This window comes from Struthio camelus, chromosome 2 (assembly GCF_040807025.1).
Source record: "Struthio camelus isolate bStrCam1 chromosome 2, bStrCam1.hap1, whole genome shotgun sequence".
Classification (NCBI taxonomy): Eukaryota; Metazoa; Chordata; class Aves; order Struthioniformes; family Struthionidae; genus Struthio; species Struthio camelus.
Window position 1 is genome coordinate 142,961,462 of NC_090943.1, and position 20,853 is coordinate 142,982,314.

At 39.3% G+C, this 20,853-nt stretch overlaps 1 protein-coding gene across 4 annotated transcripts in view; it reads left to right on the forward strand.

Annotated features, from left to right (window-relative positions):
* Window positions 1-13,597, forward strand: part of LOC104149444 (opsin-5-like) — a 52,888-nt gene extending 39,291 nt beyond the window's left edge. For all 4 annotated transcript variants that reach the window (XM_009683049.2, XM_009683051.2, XM_068932811.1 and 1 more), the window contains one exon: window positions 12,781-13,597. In XM_009683049.2, the coding sequence (XP_009681344.1) occupies window positions 12,781-13,392 (612 nt within the window). In that variant the 3' untranslated portion in view covers window positions 13,393-13,597. The remainder of the gene's footprint in view (window positions 1-12,780) is intronic.
* The last annotated feature ends 7,256 nt before the right edge of the window (window positions 13,598-20,853 follow it).

Consider the following 20,853-nt stretch of genomic DNA (forward strand, 5'->3'; position numbering starts at 1 on the left):
TGTGCAACTACAGTCTAGCCAAGCCCAAAAATATGATTCCGAAAACTCTCATTTGGCTGCTGCCTAACCCTAGAGGGTCCAAAGAAGTGCCATAGGTTCTTCTGTAATATTAAATCCCTCAGGTTCCTCCAGTTTGCTTTAATCTGTATTTCCCTGTGTGCTAAGCAGTTATCGCCTTCCTTAGCCATATTAGCATAACAACATCGTAACATTCAATTTTGGTTCAGTTTAGTCTATTTGGTATTTTAGAAGTATTTGGAAAGTTTCATAAAAAGCAACAATAACATTCATTATCACTAATCTGCTTTCAATATTAAAAGATCTGTCTGTGGTGCTTTTTTCCATGCTATTTTAGAATGACATTTTAGAAAATGTAATCAGAGCTGTAGAGTGCTATTTGTGTTTTTCGCTTGCAAGATTATGAACTTGGTTATTGATATTGTTTTTGTTATTATATAATACAATAGCAATCAATTACAATGCATATAGAGGACTCTATTTATTGTTCTCATCTGATCTCTTCATGGTGTTACATGGATCTGCCAACCTCTGGAGAAATCATGCTCTGAGCATATGAACACATAGAACAAATAAATATTATGAATGCAAGCCAAAACATAGAAAATCACCTTCTCTCCAGGAGTTCCTTGGGATTAAGCAAGTTCAGAAACACATCCTAATTCTGCCTAGATGGTGGAAGAGCAAATCCACCATACCGTATATATGTAACTTGACTTATCATTCACATCTGTTCAAATACCATCTCTGAATGCTCCACAACACTCTACATTTAGAGTCATGAGAGAGTGAGTCTTTGACTTGGGAGGTTGTGTTCAATGTTGCTTTTTTTTTTTTTTTTTAAGCTACAGCACACTTTGTGTATAACCGTAGACAAATCTCATGGTACCTAATTTGTATTTTGCTGGGGCTGTAATTTGTGGTAGATTTGCAGTATGTGATTTAAAACACTGAAATATTGTTTGGCTCAATAAGAGAAGGTTGAATAACTCATTTCTCACTTCTAATTTTGTTTACTGAGGAAATAGAATCATTTGCAGTTAAAAAGCACAAATCTACACACCAGAGGTTAATTGGGGGTTAAACTGTGCTTATATGACACATGGACGTAGTGATTAGATTTTTAATCCTTACTAAATTATCTCATATTAAATTCGATGGAAATTTTACCATCAACATTGATGGGACTTGTCAGTTCTACTTTCTGAAACTGGAAGTATTATATATGCAGTGGTACAAGCAATATTGAAAGCTGTGGCTAATTACAGGTAGGAGTGAGAACTATGAACATAATGGGAAAAATAATGGACATCTAAGTGAATAGAAGTTACTCTTCAAAGGAGACCTACAGTAGAGACCAGAAGATCCCAAACACAAACACTTTGTTGCGATGGGTAAATCTACGGAAGTTAAAGAAGAATTGCAGCTATTCATTGCTTCTCTTGATTTTGTCCACTTAAATACTTTAGTTGTAAGGCATAGCAACACTGTGATTTGCTGCAGGCATTTCAAAGCTATTTGGGGATTAGTGATCAGTGTGCTGTTTCTAAGTGTCAGTCTTACTGGGGTGAAATGAGAGAATCTGGATGAAGAGAGAAACAGTCTTAGCGCCAAACATATAGTTGTGTTACTTACACCATCTATTGGCTTGAGGTGTAGGTAAACAGCTCTTTGGTAAGTGTAAACTTAAAACTTTTTATGGCAGAATATAGACATTTTATTTGGAGAAAAGGTAGAATTGAGATTCTGTCCCTTTGAAATATATGATAACATATATGATTTGCTTTTACTTTTGTATAGCATAAATACTTATAAAAATGAAGAATGAAAAAAGAAGCACTTTAAGAGTCCTATGTAAGCATGTCTCAGATCAAAAAACCTCTTCCTTAATGCTTCAGATTTCTCAGAATGTTTGGCTTCATTTATATGTGCTCTCAGTTGACTGATTCATTTTATTGCTGCACGTCTAAAAATCCTAGCCTTTCCAGATGTGCAGGTCCTACAAAGTTGCCGAGCATCTTGGGCAAAAGAACAAAAATCTTTTTATTTTTTAATCTAGAAAAGATTTACCAGGAGATAAAGAGCACAGATCCAGAGTGTGAGATAGCCCCTTGTCATCCCATGTCACTTTTCTTTTACAGCCTTCTGAATATGTTTTTATTATTTCTGCACCAGGAAGAACAGAATTAGTTTATCAGTTGCTTTTCAGACTTAGTCATCATTACTTAGCAATATTTTGCAAGATACTATTGAAATATGTTTTCACTTTACAGGTCAAACACTTTGCCAATATGCAGAGTGTTTAGTATTATGATGGTTAGTTTCATGACCTCTATGTACATGATGGGAAATTATGGCCGATATTTGCCTTAGTGATAAGAATTATAGCAAGGTTAAACTACCGAACCAAAGGCGATTAGGGTAGTAATCAACTACAAAACTCAGATTCAGGAACCATTCTTGCTTTGTCTGATACTTAGCCAATTAGCCTCAGTCTCTTGCATGTTCTTTCTCTAGTCTTTTGTTTATGCTGTTTATGATCTCCTGAATGCCCAGCAAAGTTTGCACAAATGAGAGACAGCATGCAGTTTTCTAAAGTAAGCGTCTGCTGTTTTAGGCTTTTTTTTCTGAAAAAGAGCTGTGTGTGGCTGGTCCATGAGACTGCGTGTGGGAGGCTGGGAATTCTGCTGGGCAGGAGGCTGCTATCTATGTATAAGTCATCATAAGACAGGTTTCTTTCCCCTGCTGGTGTGAGTTTATGAAGCTGGTTGTTCTGCTGCTCTGGAGGATCTGCAAGCTCATTAATTCTTTCATGTTTTCAAAACTTGACCCCCTACTCGAAGGAGTTCAGGTTAACCAGAGATAAAATGACAAGAGATTGCTGTTGCACATATTGTTTATTCTTCAAAGCAAGTAGAGTGAAAATAATCCTCTCTTCCAGTCTAAGCTCCAAAAACAGTTCATGCTCAACTCCTGATGGGTGTTTGTATGCAAAGGAGCAGGAACTCCCTTGTGTCTTATATAGCTGTCTTGTAGAGCAGCATTTGTGGCTGCTAGTAAGTGGAAAGTAGGTTTGATGGGTAGGTACTGTAAACGTATTGTGTGCCCCCTAAAAGGAGATCTGGCCCTAAATCTAGCGTTAGAGTTTTTCCTCCTAGAAATTCTAGGTCTTCCTCATTCTTGTGCGTCACACGGCTCTAGGGCAGGATCAGTGGAGACTGTGTTAATTTTCATGAATATTTCATCTATAAGGATGCATACATATAATAATCCTGTCCACATGACTAACCTCTGAATTAGTCTATGGTGCAAGAAGAAGGGAAAGCATCAAAGATTTATAACTGATGTACACATGTTAAATAAAATGTTCATGCTACACTGGAGCATCATTTTTCATTGGAGCTACAGGCAATATGTGTAAGTGCATGAGTACAAGAGAAGATATGATGGAATATACCTATTTATGTGTACTTTCTGTAAGGTGTTCACTATGTTACAGGACTCACTTTAAAAAGAAATCCACATTTTTAGCATGACAGCTAATGAAGAATTTACCTTTATCTTGCACAACCTAGCACCTACAAGCTGAGCAGATGCTGTGAGATGCTGTCTCTATGTGGAACATGAACAAAGTAATGCCAAATTGCTTAAAATTAAAAAAAAAAATGCTCCTAAGGTATGTTCCAAGGTCTTGAGAGGAAAGTGATCACTGGAAAGAGCCCCGCTGGAAAAAGGTTGGAGCAGACTTCAATGTGAATTAAGGCTTTTTATGAAACATGTTACTGTAATGGGATTTTACTGGATCTATTTTGTGTTTTGTTGAGTGAAGGGAGGAGTAAAATTCATGACCTGAATTTTCAAAGTTTAGCCTATGAATTTCTAATTATTTTTTGCTACTTTTCTATTTTAGAAATGCATTGGCTCACTGGCTTATAATTTTGCCATATGGAGGGATGACATCATATTTATATAAACTAGATCTTAAAAAGGTTTGTTTCTTCCATTTTGTTAGTGTTCAAGTTTTCTTATTCAAAACCTTTTTGCAATGTATTTCTTAAGAATTAGAAAATGTGCTTTTAATTTTCCTATTCTAAACTCTCTTTCAATGCACTATCCTGCATTATTAATTTCTCCCCGGAAACATCTGCATGCTGGCAAAGTTTTTTGTTGTAGGCAGAGACACATCAAGCCCAGACATGAAAGATGCTGCATACAGTGAAACTCTGGTTCCCTGCCCGTTCTAGCACAGAGTTCAGGTGTGTTGAACGGGCTGGTCCTGACAACATGTGAGTTTACCTCGTCTGTGCCTACAGGCTACAACCATTCTTTTGTTCATATGAGCTCTGTAGGGGGACAGGGTTTTACAAGTCTGTGGCCTAACTCAGAAGTATCCTTGCTGAACTTGATCAAAGACTCTCCTTTCCATGCCTTCTGTACGTTGCTCCTTCTTAATAATCTTGATAATCTTGAGCAATAATGTTGTAGTCTCCATACAGGTATGGAGAAATTGGATTTTTTTTTAAGTCAGTTTATTATTTAGATGGAAGAATTTTCCAAATCTTCCTTGTTATAGCAAACAAGTTGGTGTAGTAAACTCTTGTCCAGGGCCCAAGAGAGTTCACTGCAGTGAGAGTGAAGTGTAGTGAAAGAAGTATTACACAACTTCCATCATATATCCTCAAAATCTGGATATGTTTCTGAGCAATATTATTTTTCTGTAGATGAATTTTTTAAAACGTAGTGGTTAATTACTACATTGAAGCTGCTGCGTTATACCTAGAGACCTAAACAGAAAATTTTCAGGCTGTCTGAAGATCTGAAGCTCCTACTGATTTAGTGGGATTTGCAGATAATTGACACACATGCAACTGTTAAATCTGAAATTATAGGCAGGTGCTAAGATAGTGACATATGTGCTGAGCTCTAGATGCTCAGAACTGAAAGATCTTAAGCATCCATATAGTTTCCATTAAAGCTTGCTGAAATTATATGGCATATGACAGATAGGTAGCTATATTTATACATTTAATTAAAAAGCAAGTCCACTATGCAATTATGATGCTGTTAGCTAAACATGACATCTGTTAGAGTTTTGCAGTTGTATCTATGTCTCGGGTTAAGATAAGGCAGGAAATGATCAGCAGTGACTCCCGTTATCTTAACTTTCATAGTTTTGTAGCTATATTTAAGTCTCCTTTTGCTATTTAAAATACGGGTGATGTAAACCACTTCTGCCTGCTTAGGGCAGCCAGGTATCATAGCTGCAAGGTTTCTGTTTCCTTGCACTTGGAATTGTGAATTATGTGCTAGATGAAGCTCATTTTCTGACATGGCTGAAGTGCAGGAAAGAGGTTTGGAGAGTTCATTTTCTTTGCCAGCTGCTCTTGGTTAAATAGCACTGTGCTATCCCTGTCTGCACATTTTAAGTAGGAAAATGAGTGAAGTCACCTTAATTTTTCCAGCAAGAAAATTGCCAGTGTCAGGAAGGTATTGATCTGTTGCCACCTATATCATGAGACTGTTCCTTCTTTTCCCCAAGAGCCTGCAATGCTGCTTTTGCTTCAACTAATACTAAATGAATGACTGTGAATGACTAGATTGACTTTTTCTTGCTGACACTTTAATAACATGCTTAAGCATGCTAACATGCTAAGCATGTTTTAGTGTCTGTAGATCTTAATTTATTTGCTGTCAGTGCCTGTGATATCAAATCTGCTTGCCTCATTAAGGACATGCATTTCTTAAATTTGCCCAATGAGACTTCTGGGCTCTGATTAAATCTGGACTAGTGTACTGCAGTTTGCTCTGGATTATTTTGAAAACTCCTGTGATTTGCTACATTTCCAGATTTCAAGTTATATAATACAAGCGGTTCAGCCTGCCAAGATTCTTTTTTGGTATGCAAAAATGTATAAGCCTCAGGGTAACATATGCTGATGCCACTTTTGCAAAAAAAACCATGCTTTGCATCTGCTTATACTGGACAGATACTGGAGTAAACCTCTGGGGACCTATCGGAGAAAGATGAGCAATGATTTGGACTTGCATCGCTGAGGACTCCATGCTTACTTGTTGGTTCCCTTTTGCAAAGTGCTATTAGGACATATAATGTGTCTAGCTTTTCTGAATGTGCCTGACCGATTCACGCTAGGGCTACCCACAAGTCTGCTTGGAACATAACTCTGAAATGTTGTTTCACACCAGTAATGTAAATACAGGTAGACTTTTTGTAATGCACGTGCTTTTGTTCTTCATTTTTTTTTCCATGTTTTTCTTTTCAATTATAGTGAGTAATGATTTAAAAATTGTGTAGTTTAATGCAAGTTACCTTGGTGGGTTTGTCATCTTTAAGAGAAAGAAAAATGAGGAGAATAACTGGTGCATTGTGTGTGGGGCTTGTAGAGGTACAACTGCCACTTCGGAAGTTTGTTTGTAGATCTTGGTAGCTCTCTATAGGACATGAGAAGGGAGATTAGAAGTGACAAATACTGTTCCTAAAATGTGAAGGAAAACATGTCTAGTTTCAGAATTTGATTTGCAAAATATTTCAAATATAGTTTGTGTGTTGTGCTTCTAATTCTATTTTTTGCAGACTTGATGGGCAGGTTTAAAAATCTGGAATGCACACAGAAATACACTCTTTTGCGAGCAGGATTAAAGATGTATGAGAAAAAGGGACCTTGCTGCTGCTGTTTGTTTGTTTGTTTTACAAGTTTAGATACTCCTAAGGATCTTGCATATACAATTACAGGATGTGTATACATAATTTTAGTATGCATATATACAAATTCCTATGTGCTTTTGCATGAGGAAGTGACTCATTTCCTGTTGAAAATGTGGGACAAAATAGCTCCGCAGAAATTAGACGACAGAGATTGAAATAAGATATTTATGTTGCATTGACTAAAAACCGTAGTGATCAAGCACTGATACGTGTTTGTATTTTTCAGTTAGTTTTTAAAACACGTGATCTAGAAATATCTGTTTTTCACTTATGTTAAACTAATATGCTTTCCAAACATTGTTTACTCTTATTAAAGAAATTTGCAGTAATCCTAAGAGGAAAGCTGTGAAATATTTGTATATTTGCATAGTTTCCATTTATTGCGTAGGGGAACAAGTAATAACTTTGTATCCAGTAGGGCTGACACCAAGGTAGTTCGGCATCTTTGTAATCGCGGACTGCACTGCGTCATCAGGGATGTTCTCACCAATGTTTCACTCCTGTTCTTTGTTTTTTTCTTGGGTTTAATAGTATGACATGCATTTCAGTATGATCTCTTAAGAAACTGCTTTCAGTTTCAGAGCTTAGGCAGTGCTTTTTGTCTTTTGGACAGGGCGAAGAATAAGATTAGATCACCTTTATTTTAGTGGGTGTAAATAGCCTTGGAATTCCAACCACCAGGCTAAAAAGGGAAGTCCAGCTCTACAAATTAAAAGCTTACTGAATCATTTTCAGTGCTTGTAAAACAAACAAACAAACTAACTAACTAACTAAACAAAAAACCCCCAAAACCACAGAAACAACCAACATGGTCAAACCTTAAGGCTTTCTTATTTGTAAGCCTCATCAACCCAGAATATTTTTTGAAAGATGAATGGAGCACATAGCAACAGTTATTAATTACAAAAGCCTCCATTCTCACCAGCTGATTCAGTCCTATCCTGACCACTAGGATGGCTAGGTTGGCTGTGCTTTTTCCTTTTATCTGTCATAAATGTACATGAGGAAAATTTGTGATGGGAAAATGTTGACAGTGCTTTGGCTTCCAAAGATGTCCTGAAGTATCATTTACTTAAAGTGTCAGTAAGCTGAATTCACATAATCTTATTCAGTATATTCCAATAACCATGTAGTTTGAAATAGTTGTATCAGATCCTTAGCTTGTACCAAGAGCCAGGGCTTGTTCCAGTTTGAATGAGTGGACTGACTTATACCAGCTGAGAGGATCTAATTATAAAGTTGACTTAATGCTGCAGCTGTAAACATCAATTTTCTTTTTATATCTACCTATAATATAAGAGTATGCTCTGTACCTTGTATTCCTTGTTGTGAAGTTGTTCTTAGAAAGCATAATGTTTTCCCCAAGTTCCAGTTCAAACGTAATTCCCCAAGAGAGATTTATGCCTGTATATTTCAGAGCAGTGTCAGCTATCGTTACTTTGGCTATGTGAAAAATACCCTTGTGCTTGATTTACAGACACACGTTTTTTCATTTGTAATTGTGTTTATTTGCTTTTCCGGGAGATGCTTTTTCGGAAGGTTTTTGCGTATGGGATTTGCCTATGTACAGGGGCAAATTTAAAAAGATTTTTAGAAAATTCCTCCATGCCAAATCCTATTGCTAACAAGCTATGATAGAGTCCTGTCTAAGCTAAGAAGCAGGGGAAAGGTGAATCACCTCTTGCCTTACCTGGGAAATTATTATATTTGAATTTTTATGAATTTGTACATTATATGAAGTGATTTACATCTGGCAAACTGTACCATTCACCAGGAATTTACTAGCTGTGAATCAAATATCTCAGTTGGAATGGGTACTTGGTAAATAGGTGCAGTCTTCTTGTGGTGGTGTTTTTCTTGCCTCCTAGCATAATGGACAAGACAGAAGGGATTCTTCTGGTCAGTGAGAACGTTGTGTTGAAATACCAATAACAACAACAAAAAGAGTCTGGCTTGCAAGATGTGGGAAGACCACTTTTGTTCAGTACTTGTGCAGGGCAACAGTGGGACACTGGTTGTATAGGTGGTCATGCTGATAAGAAAAATGTTAGTAATTTCCACAGATACATACACTTATGAGAAGATAACGTTCACAGCTGAAGTTGTTTTCCCTCTGTTGTTTCCATGGAAAAATAAAGATATGATAAAGTCCATTATAGTTATTGAAAATCATCTTCCCATTAACATTAAAGGATTTTGGATTGCAAACCCGTGCTGGAACTTTCTACAAACTTCAATGAATTTCTTGGTGCCTTTGGAATAGTTTCATTTGTTAGAAAGGACATTTTAACAATTAAAATTATTTGCCCCTTTATATGGGGCCTGGCTATAGCTAAGTTGCATCTTGACATTGTTAATTAACCGGCCACACGTCTTACAGCTGGATTTCCTTGTGGTCTACACAGGCTTAGTTTGCTGCTACTGCAATTTTAGCAGCTATGTATTACAGGCTTAGGCTAAAATTAGGCAATGCTGTCTCTCCTTCCTTTTAGCATGAGAAGTTGGCCTCAAGCCTACAGTGAAATTATGGAGAAGCTCACCTACAGTCCAGCATGCTTGTTGTCCTCCCTATGTCTCATTGTGCAGTGGTGCACATGTGACTGCTGAGTTGGGTGGTATCACCTTCACAGGAGGAAATCCAAGGGCAGAATTGACATTTGTCCATCAAATATAGCTTAAATATGATCAACTTTCATTACATCACAGTGTGATTGTAACAGGATAGTTGTTCTGTCTTAGTGCGAAAGTCATATTTGCTTATGAACAGTTCTCCTTGGATCATGGAGCTACTGTATGACGTTTGTGAGTTAATGAAATAAAAAGAAGAATATACAGATCGCTTGTACTGAAGAACCATTTCTGGGGTAAAATGAACTCACCACTGGAAATAACCTACCTGATGTAGTAATAAAGTTTTTTTTTGGAGATATTTACAGAATTCTAGTTGATTAGCGAGACCTGAATTACAAAATCAATGTTGCTTTGTTACTGGTCTGCTACTTATAATTTTTAGGTAACAGTACACAATACAGTGGCCGAAGAGTAAAAAAACTTTGCAGAAGTCATTGGAAAAGCTGGTATATGAACCAGTAGGAAAACAGGAACGTTGACTTACTAGTATTCTGTCTCTTGCAGGGAAAGAGCTTGTGCAAAAGATTGGCTTTTCAAAAGTTTTTCTGTTGTTATCTGACCAGTTTATATATAGGTAATTAAAATCCGTCATTATGACTGTCTCATTATGCTTTGTTGCCTCTGTAGTTTCACTGGAACAATGTACATTTACTGATTTTTTCCTGATCGTTTTAGGAAAACTGAACACTGCAAATTGCATGCACGGTATTTCAGATATAGCTAAGCCAGAGTATAACACATGGACCATATCTCTAAGTATGTGGTAAAGGACATATCTTCAGGGGCGTAGTGTGCCTATGCAGTGTTCCCCGTTTGTTGCCCCTATGCAATGATGGTGGTTGTCTTGTTTGCCCATGAAAATCAAAGGTGTCCTATTATTAGTTTTACAGTTCAGTTAATTTCTTGTTCATGTTCACAAAGTTGCACCATATCTGCATCATCATCATCAGCCTTCTTTTGTTGTGCTTATGAAAATCTTGATATTCTTTGACATCTCATGTTGGCACTGCTGGTTAGGCCACTCCTCATGCCTGTTGTCTTGGAACCATGTGAGTATTTTGTTGACCTTGTGATATTTTCACATGGCACCTGGCCTATAACCTCTGAAGACTGGCAGAGAGTGTTAAGTGCTGTCTAAGCCCTGTTGTTATTAAACCCTTGCCTTCTGAACATGTGACGTGACAAGACAAATAATAATAAAGTCTCTTTCTACGTGCATATATGTATAGTTGATATACTCGAATATCTCATGGGGGTTATTTTTGCCTAGTAGTACTCCACTAAAAGCTAGTTATCTTAAGCTGAGGCTCTTAGTTGTCAGTGACAATGATTTTCACCTATTTTAGACACCTATCTTTGGATGAGATCAATTACTCTCTGGAGGTGTGTATCTCTTTCCTTTGACATTTTAAAGAACCTAGGCTTGTGTAGACTTAGAATATGGACTTTTGGATACCTGAAGCTACGGAAGATGAACCCCCCTGTGCTGTGGAGACTATACTGATGCAGTTCTGGAACTTGGCTTAGAGCTCCTTGAGAATATGTGCCAAATGTCTTCTGGCACAGAAACAATGTAAAGCTTGCTGAAATCCCAAAAACTAATTGCTATCATAAGTAGGCCAGCTTGGAAATGCACCAATCAATTCGGCTGTTTCTTTCTTCTTAATGTGATTCTAAAAGGCCAAGGCAAATCTTAAACATTAGGCACAAACAATTTAGGTTTCCAAAAACCATGCATGTAACACCAGCTTTTTCTTTGGTAGAGCCAGATCTTCAGCTGGTGTAAAGAAACAGAACTCTGTGGAAAGAAAGAGAAAAATTAAGTTCATCCCATCTTGCAGATTTGGTTCTTCATCTCTTCTTAGCTGGTCTCTCATTCTGTCAAAATACCTTATTTCTCAGTTCTGCCAAATTGCTTCAACTTTAGACTTCAGGAGACCTCTAATAGCAGCAAATGGTTACCATGCCTGGATGGGAAATGTCTCTGTGTCACTACTATTTTTACAGATGTCTTTCCATTCTAGAGACATATACAAACTCATAAACAGAGTTTAGCATATCAGTTAAACTCTGCAGAAATTCCTCATAAAACACTTGGTATATGCTTCTTGTAATCACAATGCACCTTTTGCAAGATAAAAGTTTGTGAAGCTATTAAACTTAGGGAGAAAATAATAAAATTTTGAAGAGCTCTGTGTCTTAAAGAAGTCTAATGTCTGTTCCTCTGCTGTTAGGTACTCAGAGCCTCTTTCATTCTCGTTCTGAAAAAAACCAATATAATCTCTTGTTATCAAAAAAACCCCCTGTTTTCTACAACCCTGACTCTATAGCCGGATACTGACTGAGTAAAACTGAATTTATGGTTAACTAAGCTGGTTAGCAACTCTTTGTACTCCCACTTTTAGAGGGCAGCTCAGGCAAATGGCACAATCAGCAATTCAATACAGAAGTACTTTCCTATGTATCCGTCTTTTGTTCACATGCATCCAGCACTATTCTAAATTGAATGAATTTTCTACTGTCTTCCTCATCTGGATAAACATACTTGTGGCAAACATGGACCTGTGAAGCTTCTTCAAAAGCACGAATATTTTTACTTCTGTCTTTAAAATATGTGTGCACTTGAGTTATAAACAGTGCTTAGAATGATCCCCACCAGATTAGTCTTCCAGTACAGTTTACTTCAGATATCTTGAGGTTTATGTTTATTATATTTCCAATACTTCTTCTCTCATTTTGCATATCTCTATGATAATTTATTTTAAAAAATACTGAAAACCCCCTAATTAAAAAAAGACTTATTAAAACTTTCTTGATAGAGTTTATTTGGGCAACCAATTGTAGAGCAGGACTTCATCTAAATTCGTGAATTTGATTCACCTTCAGGATTAATTTTTTTTATCTGCTTAGGGTATACTTATGTTTTTTAACTTGCTTTTAAAATCAATGGGTGAATTAAGCTGTCAGGTGCCTGTGTGTGTCTCAAATTGAACACCACCAACAAAATGACAAAAGACATTCTGTAGCCAGTGGAACCTACATTGCCCACAGATTAGACAGCAGGTAGGGATGGCTTTGCAATTGAGACAAGAATTTCCCCAGAATAGTACCTGTTTCCTTAGGTTGACTTCCTTTTTAATCTAAAGAGAGTTTTCATGGCATTTTAGTGAATAGGAGGAGAATTGTAAGAGCTGATATATTCGAGCTCTAAAAGCTTCAAACAGAACAAAGTTTGTTTAAACAAATATGCCCGTAGCAGCTGAGATATAATGGAAGGCTTGGAGAGATATTTTAACGCGGGGAATCAATCAGATGATATTTTTATACCTATACTATTTGGAAGTTATTTTTCTCTGACTAATTTTTTCTCTCTCTTTCTCTCTCTCTCTCCCTTTCATCACTGCAAGCTGAGTGTTGCTGTGTGCATTGGATTTTTTGCCGCATGGAGCCCTTACGCCATCATTGCCATGTGGGCAGCTTTTGGATCAATAGATAAGATTCCTCCATTAGCCTTTGCTGTGCCAGCTGTCTTTGCAAAGTCCTCCACACTGTACAATCCAGTTGTCTGTCTTCTTCTGAGGCCTAGTTTCCGAAATACCGTTGTCAAAGATTTCACAATTTTTCAGCAGCTGTGCATCAGGACTTGTTTTTGTGTCAAAGCCCTGCAGAACTATAGATCAACTTTGGAGATCAGCCTGAGAACATTTAATGGCAAAAAAGAATCCAGCTGTAACTCTTTGCAAACCGTGGAAGGGTGTTCTTATTTCCCCTGTGAAAAGTGCAACGATACTTTTGAATGCTTTAGAAACTATCCAAAATGCTGCCAGGAGAGGCTAAGCACAGTGGAATGCACTGCTCAAGACAGCGTGTCCTTGCACAACAGTCTGCAAGTAGAAGTGAGACAGGGCAGTAGGAAGTCTGTAAAGGTGGTTGTGCGGGGAGAAAAAAGCACTGAAACTGATAACTTGGAAATCACCTTAGAGACCATACCCGTGCATTGTGCATTTACAGACCTCTAGGGCTGCTTATCCAAATTCCTTTGACAGTAGCACCATTATACTGCATTTATGAATGTAACCCTTTCGAAAGAGCTCTTCTGCTACCCCATTTGCTATACTGTTTTCTTGATTTTCTCATGTATTCCTTGACTGGACACATGCTACAGCATGGACATGTTATAAATGCTGTATGACTCTCACCATGCTGACTTAAGTATATTTTGTGTGAACTGTATTCCCATCATAAACTATGTCAGATAAATCTTCTCTGCATTTTGTAGCATTGTTTTCAAGAGAATATGTTACCTACTGAGAGGTTTTCTGTAAAGTGTTATAACCCTTTCTGGACTCTGTTATGTCTTATATTCTGTATGTTCAAAACACAAAAGTCAACGTAGAATTTTAAAAGGACAATCTCATGCTGTTTTAATGGTTATAACATCTGAAAAGTAAATACTAACTGAAATGCCTGTTTTCCAGGAAGCAAAAATGAGAGAGAAAATGAGAGAGAGAGAGAGAGAGAGAGAGAGAGAGAGAGAGAGAGAGAATGACGGCATGTGTTGTATTTCTGGGAGGCACGGGTCACTTGTTCCTTGCTTTGCCATGAAGAGACAGGTTCTGACCTAATTCCACAAGAATGAAATCAAAGTATTTCTGGTAATTTGAAGAGTGTGTGTAAATTCTGTTTACTTTTTTGGTGTAATTTGAGAAGAACTTATCCTAGAATGTTATTTATTATTCTCACTTCCCTCTATAAGACCTTGGAATTATGAAGGTGAAGACATAGCCCAGAAATACCATAACGGGCAAAAATCTCTGCTAGTGTAAGCCACTGAAACCAGCGAAAAGCACCCCATATAAAGTTCCCAGTCCTTCAGAAATTTTTCCATTTGGCTTATGAGAATAATCTTGCTGAGTAAGATTACATACATCCTTTCTTTCCTGTGTTTTCGGGCTTCCTTCCACTTCTAGAGAGAAAAAAGAAAAGAAAAAGGAAGGAGCATTGGAGGAAGGGTTTTTGAAATGGTTGCTTCTCCTGATTCAGGAGGAGTTGGTTAAAGTGCTGCTCTGCTTCATGGCTTGCCAGCAAGAAACACCATATCCTCTGCTGCTGTGTGAGCAAGGGCAGAGTACCATGCTCTCATTTTGGCCAAAGCACAGTCCTCCGGTTCAGTTATTTTAGCTTTGTTTTTCAGCAGCGCCCAGAGGCCTGTGTTGATGTGGGAGCAACTTTGGGAGGTGAGGTAGTCCTCCAGCCAAGGAGTTTGCAGCCTGCAGGGCTGGTTTGTCCTACAGTTCCCAGGGGCCACTTTGACACTTCCTAAGCCTCAGGGGAATACCTGAATCTTTCTAAAGATAATGATTTGACAGCAGCACGTTTCACTGCTGTGTCTGTGTTGACTTGAAGAATGTACCTGACTGCAGAAGGGACAGCTGTGTTAAACTCTATGAAGGTCTCCAATTAGCCAATTTAAAGCGTTTTCTACTGCTGTAGAGTGGCATGTTTACTTAGGACATACTATTCAATTTGCTGTCCTGTTCTTAAGCTATCTTCATCCCCCTGCAAGCCTCCTTTCATCTTCCATTTTATTGCATGTGAATAACAATCGTGCTATGTTTTATTAGATTTACATAGATGCGTATGTGTTTAAAATACATGACCAGCTACCTGATAAGAGTACAGACTGTTTACAGTGCAGTACAGAAAAGACACCCCAAGGTCAAAAACACCATGGCTCTTCAGGAATTCTGAAAAAGCAATCAGAAAAGACAGTTTGGCTTTGAATACTCAGTTTCAGTGAATGTTTTCCCAAAGACTTCTTAAGACACATGCGTCAGCGATGCGTCACAAACATGAGCCTCCTTCTCTGGGGCTTCATTTCCTGGGACTTTTGTCACCGACTGCACGTGAGGTAGGATCAGGCTCTGAGACCCAAATCTTCAGGTAATGCTGACAGTTCAGTTGGTGAATCAGTGAAAAATAGGATTGTAAGACACGTTCAGAGGTCATCTAGTCCTTCCTGCTCATAGTCCCATTGACATCATGCACAAAGTTGAGTATGTGAATAATCTCTGGAGGATTCACTAACAAAGGCATATATTTGGGGATCTTAACTGGCACATCATTCTAAAGCCTAAAGATGTCAGACTATCAAAAGACAAAAAACAGTAATCTGCAGTGTGCGGAGGGGCTGCGTGCCTAACTTCCCTACAGATCTTTGAAATCCCACCTGTAGTATGCAGCATTTAAAATATTCAGACAACTGTTGGGTTTTTTTTTTGCGCTATGACTGCTGTGTGAGCTGTGCTGCTAACCAGTTATATGGTGAAATAATATTTTGAACTACTAGCCTAAACTGTAAATATTATTTTTCAGAAAGATATACATAAGCAATTTCGGAAAATAAGCAAGCTTGGAGTCTCCACGCCTGGATTTACAGTCACTTTCAATTTAGCATTCACTACGGGGAAAGCTAAAGCTGAGTTGCACGAGAAGGTGCTTGTTTTCCCTGGAAAACATGTGAATATATATTTACATAATACCTACGTGGTTAAAAGTAGAGAAAAAAAAAATCATATTATTTTAAGTTCCTCCAGATTGGCATTGGACTACCTGAACCTAGCTGTGAGTTCTGAGCATAGAGTAAAAAATTTGTTTAAAAGGCCACATTCAATTGTGAATAGAAAACACGGTGTTTTAAAAATGACTGTAGAATCCATGCCAGTTCCTTTTATAAGTTAATGGAACGCTCTGCCTTTGTAGCGAATTCCCATATACGTAGACATTAAGAATGACTACACTCGGACTGTATATTCCCTTTACGTGGAGGGGGGGGAAGTTTTTGTTCTTGTGTGACTAGCTTTTTCTGTAGTGAGCACAATCTCCAAAAAACATTTCAAACCTTTGGATTTTTCCATCTGGGTTTCATCAGGGTTAGTCATAAAGTTATTGCTTGTAGATATATGTGTAAATCAAATGCCATCAATTGCAGGGTCTCTTTACTATTGCACATTAAGGTCTGATGAAAGAGTTGATGGAATTAAAAAAAAAAAGGTTTTGTTTTTAAAGATAAAACAAAGTATTCTCATCTGACAAATGACCTTATAATTTTTGTTGCTAACAACATATTCAAATACACTGAATACAACCAACTTTTATGGTGTCAGAGGTAGAAATGGTGAGCGGGGATTGCTGCTGTAGCATAACATAGAAGATGTAGGAGACCCTCCCTGCCTGCTATGTGTTTGGAAGGGGAAACACCATTTTTCCAGGCGAACTCGATTGCTCAGAACAGGCTTTTTGCTACAAGGTCACTGATTTAAGACTACTCCTGAGGGCAAGGGATTGAAAGTCACTCCCACCTGGCGGCAGGGGTTGGTTCACACTCAGTTCACATGCTAACAGGAATGTGATGTCATTGCACATGCATAGCTGGGTTAGAAAAGACCTGGTCTATCAATCAAGTGTGTGGAAAATCCCTCTTTGGATTGAAGGGGTGGAGGGACTGCTCATGAGAGGGGCTCAGGTGGCAGACCTGGGGGAGCAGGGACAAGCTGGCCGGTCTGGGCTGGGGGAGTCAATGCCAGAACAGCGGTAACTGGAAGCATGTGCATCTGTTCTTCTAAAGATCACATCACCCTCATTCTCACCCTGTACCTCTTGCACCCACTGGTGGCTTTGTCTTCCAGGTAAGTTTTGCGGTTGGAACTGCCTTCTGCTATGTGCAGGGAGGTTCTCCAATCCAGGTGGTGTCATCAAGTCTTTTCTCACAGCAGCAGGAGGGCTGAGAAGCCTGCTTGACGGCAACATGGAGAAGCTCATGTTGCTCTTAGCTGCCCTTTGTATCTGGTGCGGAGGGTGTATGTGTGCTGTAGGCAGCTGATACAGGATGTTTCAGGAGCATTGTATGTTCACTGTGTAAGTCATTTCATGTGCTGAGCAGTGAGGTTTTGGCACCAGAGCTACTCCTACAGTGCAAGAAGGATCAGCAGTTGTAGAAAGCAAGTGAACTTAACTGCCTACACTAGATGTCAGCTAGGAGAGGTGGACCTCTTGCTCCTTACATTTGCTGCCTCCTTCTCCATGTAATTGCAGAACATCTGAGGTTGGAAGGGACCTTTAAAGATCATCTAGTCCAACCCCTCTGCTCAAGCAGGGTCGCCTAGAGCATGTTGCATCTGGACCCTGTCCAGATGTTTTCTGAATATCTCTAAGGATGGAGACTCCATAAACTCTCTAGGCAACCTGTTCCAGTGCTCTGTTACTCTCACAGTAAAAAAGTTTTCCTTGTATTCAGATGGACCTTCCTGTGTTTCGGTTTGTGCCCGTTGTCTCTTGCTCCTCCTGTGACATTTTCCCTCTGTTGCACTTGGTCTTTTCCTGCTGTGCTCTCTCCTTCCTCTCTGCTCCTGTCCCTCCTTTCCCTCAGCTTTCTATTTCCTTTCCTGATCTTTTTCTCTCCTCCCCACTCTCTGGCACTCAGAGCACCCCAGGGGAACTCTGCAGCAGGTACCTTGCACTCTCATTACACTCAACATTGACTAGTAAAAAGTTGTAAACAGCCCAGTTTCTGTGTGTTGTCACATCTTGATGACTGATGGCTTTACCTTTTCAAATCATTACCAGTATTGAGCTGGTCCGTGGAGCCCAGAAGCACCTTCACAGCATAGGCTCATACTAAACATTTTGTTTCTTCTTGTTGTCTCACTGGCTTGTATTTCAAGGTTTCACAAAGGCTTTTCTCTGGTGCATCTGCCAAGATCATATGCTCTTGCAATGGGGTAGGAAGGGAGAGTGGGGCATTCCCATTATTTTTTCCCCTTTTAAACAAAAAAACTGTCTGTAGAGAGGATAGAGAGAAGCAGTAAAGGGATTAATACAGTATATGATTTTTCATGCTGTGGTCCCTCTCTAGCAACACAGGCCTTTTCCTAGGGTGGGGCTTTTAACAAAGAGCCCAAGGGATACTTCTCCTGTTATGTCATGGATGTAACTGTGTAAAGGACATCTGGAAAGAAAAGCCAAGAAGAGTGGATCTTTGAACAGGAAGGTTTTGACTGGCATGCTACTAGTTTAATGCCCCCTAGGAGGGCTAGAAAGAGGCTCTGCAGGTACATTCAGCTGCATGAGCAAGCAGGAGCTGGGGAGCTGTACTTCAGACCAGTTCTGCGTGCTCAGGCAGTGCAAGCAGTGCACCAATGAGTCATGAAATTGAAGTATCACTAAAATGAACTGCAGAGAGACACATTGCCTACAAAACAATGATCATAATGTATGGGATATGGTTTTCAGTGAACTGTAAAATGCAACTGTGAGATAGGTGAAAGCAGTGAATAGTTCTGGGTATGGGGAACACACACAGTTGGAAATGACAGAATTATTCGATACAGCAATTCCAAAGTGAACAGCTTTAATTTTCTTAGGCTACACTCATAAGGGTATTTTGGTACCAGTCACAAAATGTCCAAAAAAAAAAAAAAAAAAAAAGAGAAACCTGTTGTCCTTGGTTGATGCCTGAATGGTCCAAAATCGCCATAGAGGTGCTTGAAGGAGTGCACTGTGCTGGGGGAAGGAGGTGGATGAGGCAGCGGAATGGCTGCACTGCCATCAAGTGGCCTGGATCCTGTACCACATCAGGGAGTGCTGAGCGTGAGAAGGATTAACACTGCATTATCTGCTGTACACCCCCTTCTCCCTGCATATGCCAGGCCAAAGATCTGAGCTAGCCATAACACTCCTCAGGGAACGGACAGGTGTCCCAACACAGTCCTTGGGTTGATCCCATGGAGACTGGCGATAATGTTCTTCCAGCAGCAAGCCAATGCTTTGCCGTGCTCCATGCCCTAGAAGAAGCTGTCAGCTGCTCAGGAGAGCAGATCTGAAGAGCTAGCTGGTGACCTGGCCTTCTCATCGGAGCATGGTCTGCAGTCTTAGTACTACGAAAATATTTTATTCCAGATGAGAAATAGCTGAGACCAATCCTGTCCTCTTGCACTGTACTGATTGCATTGTTATTGCCAATTACACTTTGCAGTTACTCATGGATTTTAATCTTATTGTTTTATGAACTGCAACTAATTAATCCTCTCATTCCTCTCAGCTCAACAGACGCTATTGAGAATCGTCTACGTTTTTGTTTCAGATGAAGGACCCCAGCAGAGATTTCAGTAGACTTCTTAGTGTAATTGGAAGAGTCAAGGTGCTGGAAATTGGTCTCCCATTACTTGGAATCCAAGAACAGCTCTTGCTATGTGTCTGTCATTTGGAGGAGTCACACCGTAAAATTAACAGCTGTGAGCTGAAATGATGATGAGTCTTGTTGTCTTTTGTTTGATATCTCTCACTTTCTGAAAGGGGTCAGGGCCAACCTATTCCATTGACAGAGAGACACTGGCGGACACTGTCTGCCAGTCAATTGCTTAGATTTAGTTAGAGAGATTGGCAGAAGAAGTCCTGAGCACTGAAACATTTTCCTTTTCTATTATATTATTTCTCTGCTATGACAGTCAGGCTTCACGCAGAGAGAAGGTTGCTGCTGAATGCCGATTACCTGCTGTTTGGGGAAAATCACATTTTTTCTGCAGGTAGTTCCCAATTCTACATGCATGAACACAGACAACTTCTCTATGAACTGTGGTTACAGTTAGTGTCCCATCTGATGATTACAGCAAAATGACTCTGCTATTTTAAAATGCTACTTATATCCACAGGTTAAAAATGCTTTACTTTTCATTCACTGTCCAATACCTGGTTCAACCCACTGCCGTTGTTTTTTTTTTTTTTAACAGTTTGCTATGTCAGGACAACCCCAAATGGTCCAGTTCTATGGGGTGTTCTTGTAGGATGCCCTGGCTGGGCCTCCAGCAGAGTGACAGAACCAAAAAGCTAGAAGACAAAAAAAACCACTGAACTGTTTCCGTAGAAAAAAGTTTGATCCTGACCCAAGGTATTAGGATGCAGTCTGCACAGTTTGATGTCGGTGGCATATCTCAGCTGATTTCTCCTCCCAAAATAATTTATTCACTTCAGTTCTTGTCAGTGCTGAATTAGTTTTCACTCCCGACTGCAAGTGGATTTATTTCCCCCTCCCTTTTTTTTTTTTTTTTAAAAAAAAACAAACTCTGTGGTGCTGAGTCAGGGTGTCAGGGTGTCTTTGGTAGCTGAACTGCATGACCGTGTGGACTGTAAAGGAGTGGTGTCTCAATGTTTGCTCTGAGGGTGGATTTTCCTGATGATTTTCCTGTCTTGCCAGCTGACCACCTCACCTTGTGAGGCTGGAGTCCTGTTCCCCTGGGGCGTTTGCTAGTGCACTGCCTGCTCAGCAAATTAAAATACATGGCCCTGTCAGCTAAACCCAGTTTGACCAGGCCGATAAAACCTAGGTATTGACCAAGCCATAACTCAGTGTGAGTTCACAGAAGATGCACTCTCGGTTCCTATTTTCTTATGAGTCTGGTCCTTCCCCACTCCAGTAGAACGGG